Source organism: Galeopterus variegatus, unplaced genomic scaffold, assembly GCF_000696425.1.
Source record: "Galeopterus variegatus unplaced genomic scaffold, G_variegatus-3.0.2 Scaffold892, whole genome shotgun sequence".
NCBI lineage: Eukaryota > Metazoa > Chordata > Mammalia > Dermoptera > Cynocephalidae > Galeopterus > Galeopterus variegatus.
The window spans coordinates 302,785-309,405 of NW_007727003.1; the positions used below are offsets into that span (position 1 = coordinate 302,785).

At 48.9% G+C, this 6,621-nt stretch overlaps 1 protein-coding gene across 1 annotated transcript in view; it reads left to right on the forward strand.

Annotated features, from left to right (window-relative positions):
- The window catches only part of KCNA2 (potassium voltage-gated channel, shaker-related subfamily, member 2), an 87,252-nt gene extending 86,397 nt beyond the window's left edge, over positions 1 to 855 (forward strand). Inside the window, exon 3 of the mRNA XM_008573243.1 lies at positions 1 to 855. Within this exon, the coding sequence (XP_008571465.1) occupies positions 1 to 800 (800 nt within the window). The 3' untranslated portion in view covers positions 801 to 855.
- Positions 856 to 6,621: the final 5,766 nt, after the last annotated feature.

Genomic DNA, 6,621 nt, shown 5'->3' on the forward strand with positions numbered 1-6,621 from the left:
AGGTGGTCAGGGACCCCAGCCTCAACACGAGCAGGACCGTCCTCTCCCACGCCCTGTTCACTGACCCTTTCTTCATGGTGGAGTCCACCTGCATCGCGTGGTTCACCTTGGAACTGTTGCTCCGGTTCGTGGTCTGCCCCAGCAAGACCGACTTCTTCAGGAACATCATGAACATCATCGACATCATTTCCATCACCCCCTACTTCGCAACTCTCATCACAGAGCTGGTGCAGGACACAGAGCCGAGCGCCCAGCAGAACATGTCCCTGGCCATCCTGAGGATCATCCGGCTGGTGAGGGTCTTCCGCATCTTCAAGCTCTCCCGCCACTCCAAGGGGCTGCAGATCCTGGGGCAGACGCTGAAGGCGTCCATGCGGGAGTTGGGGCTGCTCATCTTCTTCCTCTTCGTCGGCGTCATTCTCTTCTCCAGCGCCGTCTACTTTGCCGAAGTGGACGAGCCAGAGTCCCATTTCTCTAGCATTCCTGATGGCTTCTGGTGGGCGGTGGTCACCATGACAACTGTAGGCTATGGTGACATGTGCCCAACCACCCCAGGGGGGAAGATTGTGGGCACGCTGTGTGCCATTGCGGGGGTCCTCACCATTGCCCTCCCTGTGCCTGTCATCGTCTCCAACTTCAACTACTTCTACCACCGGGAGACCGAGAATGAGGAGAAGCAAAACATCCCGGGAGAAATCGAAAGAATCCTCATCCTCAACAGCGCGGGCTCAAGAACGGGCAGCACAGACTCTCTCAGTGAGACCAGGGGCGGCTGTTCCACGAAGAAGTCCAGCAAGTGATCGGTCCAAGGCTTCTTGGGTCCCTGTGTGTTTCTCCCTCTCTCCTTCCCTCCCTGTCCTCTCACTCTCTGTCTTTCCAAAAGCCAAAATTTACCTTTTGTGACCAACAGGCCATCTTTGACTGCAAGCTGTTTTAATAAACCCACACTTCCGCTGCACTTTCTAAGATGTTTCTTCTCAACTAACCATAGGAAGATTTCATTCTCCTTTCCTGTGAAGGGGGAGTTCAGGTCCCCAGACCAAAGACATCGGCATCACCTGAGGGCATGAAAATGCAGAATCCAGACCTANAGTAATAATAATGTATTACTACTTGTGTAGCATTGCATAAATTTTCCAAAGCACTTTTACCTACAATAATGCAGTGAGATAACTCATTTCATCTCAAAATAACCAGTAAAGCAGATTTGATTATTATTCCCACACTGCAAGTGAACAAACCAGGAGAGAGCAACTTACCTAAGGTCACCCAGAAACAGTGACACAGTCAATGCTGTCAAATCTCCTACCTATGACCCTAGTGCTGTTTTCACTATATGAAGAGGGTGTGTTGGAATTGGGGGAAGGGTGAGAAGAGACTGTGGGGTCTGTCTTTCAGAGGATCCAGTTAGCCAACCTCTGGGCAGGGACACTCTTCCCTGGGGGCCCAGGATCTCAGCATAGTCTGAGAGGCAGTGCCTGCCTGTCCGCTTGCTCCTTAGCCCCTTCCTGGGACAGTGGCCAAGCAGAAACATTTTTAGATGCTTTTTACCCTGCCTATCTCCATGGATTTACAAGAAGACTAGGGATCTTGAATGTGGGGATCCCAGAGGCCTGCTCCAGGAAAACGGACATGTCCACCTGCCTCAGGGTTCAGCTCCCATTGAGAAATTGGCCAGTAGCCTGTGGGGCAGCTGGGAGGGAAGAGCAAGGCCTGAAGCGTATGCCCAGAGGCCAGGCTCACCCAGGGTCAATAGTTGTGGCAGGCTGACCTGAGGAACTACCCTCCTGAGAGAGGAACCTGCTCAACCCACCAAGGTCCTAGGACAGGGGAGTGGAATTGGGATTCCCCAAAGAACAGGGAAGGAAGCCTCCATTCTGTCCATCCTCATCCACCCCCTCAAGTAAGGAGGCCCTGTGCTCTCCTGGGACCCTATACCCAACTCCTGGCCACACCCCAAAGGTAAGTCAACACCAGAACAGTGCCCCTGGGCCGTGGGTCTCTCACTGTACAGCTCTACTGCACAACATAAAATCCAGGCTGTATTAGTTGGGGTTCTCCACAAAAACAGAACTAATATGGGTGTGTGTGTGTGTGTGTGTGTGTGTGTGTGTGTGTGTGTGTGTGTTTACACAATGGTACCTCAAAAAGATCATGGAAGAATTCATATTATTTTTTAATTTTATTTTTCACAAACTTTTTGAAGTACCTGCACAATATGTGTGTATACATATGTACACAGATATATATACAACATATACATGGTAGAGAGAGAGAGAGACTTATTATAAGGAATTGGCTCACGCAATTATAGGGGCTGACAAGTCCTAAGATCTGCAGGGTGAGTATGAAGGCTAGAGACCCAGAAGAGCCAGTGGTGTAGTTCCAATCTGAACGCCGGCAGGCCACAGACCCAGAAAGAGCCAGTGTTTCATTTTGAGTCTGAAGGCAAGAAAAAAAACCAATGTCCCAGCTCAAAGGCAATTAGTCAAGGGAAATTCCCTCTTGCCCTGAGGAGAGACAGCCTTTGTTCTATTCAGGCCTTCTACTAACCTGATGGGGCCCACCCACCCTGGGGAGACACTCTGCTTTTAAATGCTAATCTCATCCAGAAACACCCTCACAAACACACCCAGAATAACTTTTTTTGCTGTTGTTTGAACAAATATCTAGGTACCCCATAGTCCACTCAAGTTGACACATAAAATTAATCATCACACTGGCACACACCCAGCTCCACACAACCCTGCAAGACACAATCCACACAATCCTGCAAGACACAATGCTGCAACCACAGATGCAACCACACAACTTCCATTTCATGACAAATGGGCTGGTATGGGGGAAAGCTGCTTCTCTGCTTTCTTTTTATCTTTATGTTTTAAGAAGTTAAATGTAGTAATATTTAAATCCCCCAGCCATTCTAACAATCTCAATCTTTTCTTTCACTTTAATGTCAAGCTTCAATTTAGCACTGGGTCAGGCAAAGATCTAGCCTGGTCTTTACACAACACATTACAGCCCTTAGATGCAGGCAAGCAGGGCTCCTGTTGCAGGCCCTGAACATCAGGATTCGGGCTTTGGAGAGTCTTCCTCACAATTTTCTAAGTTCCCTTCCATTCCTCCCCTTCAGGGCACTCCCATTCTCTACCCACTCCTAACTCCCAAGTGAGTGGGGTAGACCAGATGTCCTGAGAAGCTCCAGGACTCACTTCTATGGAATCCCACTGAGGTTTTCTGCCAGGTTCCACTTCCGGGATGGTGGCCTGCTGAGCAGATTGTTCCCACTGCATGCTGTGACATTTCTTTTATAGGTTCACACAAGTTCAGGTGCCAGAATAGTGATGACACTCTGATTTGGGGTGATAAGAAATTTTCTATACACAACGCCCTTACAAAAACTATTTGCATAGGACCTCAAGCACCCTAAAGGTGGCTGACAAAAGAGCCCACATACCCGCATTCAGCCCTCAGGAGTCTACATCATCATGATCCTCTACACCAAAACCTGTCCCCACAGTGTGCAGGACACTCTGCCCCTCACATCAGCCTTCCAAGGTAGATATTATTACCCCCACTATGCTGTGTGTGGAAACTGGTTCAGAGAGGTCCAGAAAGCAGTAGAGAAGGGATTTGAATCTAGGTCTCTTTGATGCCAAAATCTGTCCCATCACACTGCCTGCCCCGATCTTCCTAAGAGAAGAAGAGCTTCCACTGAAGCAAAGAAGGTGGGCTGTGGTCACACAGACATGCCTGGCACATTCCTGGGAACAGGGAGCCTGCTTCTCCTGAGGCCCCTGCTTATTTCCTCTGACTTTGTGTTCACTGGCCAGGGCCACCTGCTGACTGAACACCTTCACATGTTGCAAACACGTGGGATAATCAGACCCTAGGACAGGCTTGGCCAATTCCCCCAAAGGCCAAGATGGAGTCCCAGGAGCCTGCAGCCCCAGCCTTTCTCTTTCTGAGATTCTGCTAGGAAGAGTACAGACAGAGCAGGGCAGATATGAGCCACTCTTTTTCTTTGGCTAATCCGGTTACTCCTGCAGTCTTGGGAGGCCTGATCATAATCTTCTGATGCCCAGAAAGCAGGTCTTAGCATTCAGGCTGGAGCCAGGGAGTAGAGTTGGAGAGGTAAGCCCTCCATTCCCCATGGCACTGATGCGAACGGGGCAGGTGCCATGATCCCTGTCCACCAGCACTGGTCATCTGTTTCTTCCCCAGCAACCCAGGCTAGGAGAAGCGCTATGGGAGCCCCTCGCTCCATCTGTCTGCCCAGCCTCCTGCTTGCAATGATATCTGTTGTCTACAGAGAGGAAAGGAGAGAAGCCAGAAAACAGGCAGGGCTGCTGAGGGGGTCAAGTGGGAGGCACAGAAGGAAAGATATCCCCCCTACCAATCTAGGAGGGCAGGACTGGTCAGCAGCCAGGCTCAGACAGCCCTGCCCTTAGGACGGCAGCGCAAGGCCTGAGCCCTTCATTCAGTGCGTTATTTACTGAACTCCTACTGTGTGGCAGACACTTTACAGCCACTGAATAGAAACATGGAAAAAACAAAAGGGTACCTTTTAATTTTCACAGTAAAGATAACCAAATAATGTAAGAGAAACAAAGAAAATATTTTCCGAGGATGATACAATTTCCTTCCAAATCTTGTGTTTTCTTTCCCACTATATCGTGCCACTCTCTTTGCAAGGAACAGTTGTATGTTTATCATTCCTTTTAAAAGGTGTTTTATAAACCATAAAGCATTTTGAACACTTAAGGGTTTTTAGTGAAAAGCCCTCTAGACTTGGACTCAAAGGACCTCACTTAGTTTTTACTAATTGTATAACTTGTGCCTCAATGAGCCTCGGTTTCCTTAAGTGGAAAATAGAGATAAAAAATACCTACCTTCAGCAAAGGTGGCAGCATTCTCCCCACCCTACCCCATCCCACCCCTGCAGGGAGCAGGCCCCTGAGTCCTCTCAGTTGTCTCCCTTACCCAGCTGGACAATGGGCTCCTGAGGACCTCTGCAGGCCATGAAAGTGGCTGCTCCGGCCCAGCTCTCTGCTGGAGGCGGGTCCCTTGTGACTTCCTACTTCTCTGATTCTTATGCTTATAATCAACCTTCATGAGCTTACTTCTGAAACTGAGTAAAGGGCAGAACTACACTTGCTTCCCCAGGCTGCTGGGAGGATTCAACGAGGGAGTGTTAACTGAAAGCAATTCGTGGCTATAAAGCAATACACAAATGGAAGAAATTATTATTCTTTAAAATCTTCCCTTTTGGACCAATTAACACTGCCCAAATATGTAAACATTTGCAATCCTAATCAGATCATGACCCTAAGCAGATGGCAACTGTCTTAGTCTGTTTCTGTTGCTTATAACAAAATACCTGGGACTGGGTAATTTGTAAGAAAATAAAATTTATTGTTCACAGTGTCTGAGGCTGGGAAGTCCGAAGTCCAGGGAGCACATCTGGTAAGGGTCTTGGTGGTGGCAACAGTGACCAGGGGGTCTCACATGTCAGAAATGATGAGCACAGAGAGAGAGAGAGAGAGAGAGAGTTCCTCAGGCCCTCTCCTCTAAAGCCCTGGGAACCACACCCCTGGCCACCACTATTAATCCATTCACTGTGCCATGGTCCTACAATCTAGTCACTTCTTCAAGGCCCCACCTTTCAATTACCGTAGTAGGATTTCCATCCTCAACAGTTATAGTGGGGGAAATTTACAAAATCCTCCCCGGGAAGAAGCCGCCTGGAGCGGCCACCACTCGGCCCCCGGCCACCGCAGCTGCTGCCCTCAGCGCCAGGCCAGGCTGCGCAGCCCCACCACCGGGACTTGGGATCTGGCGACAGCAGTATCTGCCAGGGAGGGGGCTGTCACCTCCCCAGCCCCGGGCACCGCTGGAACCACGAGCCGAAGAGAGACTGAGCAGGCTGCAGCGGGAACAGGAGCCAGGAGCACCAGGGGCGGCGAGAGGCGGCCGGGGCGGCTCTGGCTATGGAGGCTCCCGCGGGAGCGCAACGCAGGAGCGCAACACGGGAGCTGAGACTCAACACCCCGCCATCTTCCCGGTAGTCAATTTTGGACTTGCCTGACACTAGTGTCCAACTGAGTAATCACTGAGGTAGCCATACCAAATTGGCAACCCCAACAAAATCTTAGTCAGGCAATAGTGTCAAACCTGTGGACTGTGAAACCCCTGCCACAATGAATAAACATCAAAGAAAAGACACCAGAAACACAAAAAATCAAGAAAGCACACCACCCAAAGATAATAAATCTCAAGCTCTCGATCCTATAGAACAAGAAGCCCTTGAAATGACTGACAAGGAATTTCGAGTGATAATTCTAAGGAAACTGAATGAGATACAAGAAAACTCAGCTAGACATCATGATGAAACGAGGAAAAGTATACAGGACCTGAAAAAGGAAATGTACAAGGAAATCAATGCCCGGAAAAAAAAAGTAGCAGAACTTGCCGAATTGAAGAAGCTATTCAGTGAAATAAAAAACACAATGGAGAGTTTAACCAGCAGGCTTGTAGAAGCTGAAGAGAGAACCTCTGAACTTGAAGAGGGGGTGTTTAAAAAAACAAAAAAAAAAAAAAAAAAAAAAAAAAAAAAAAAAA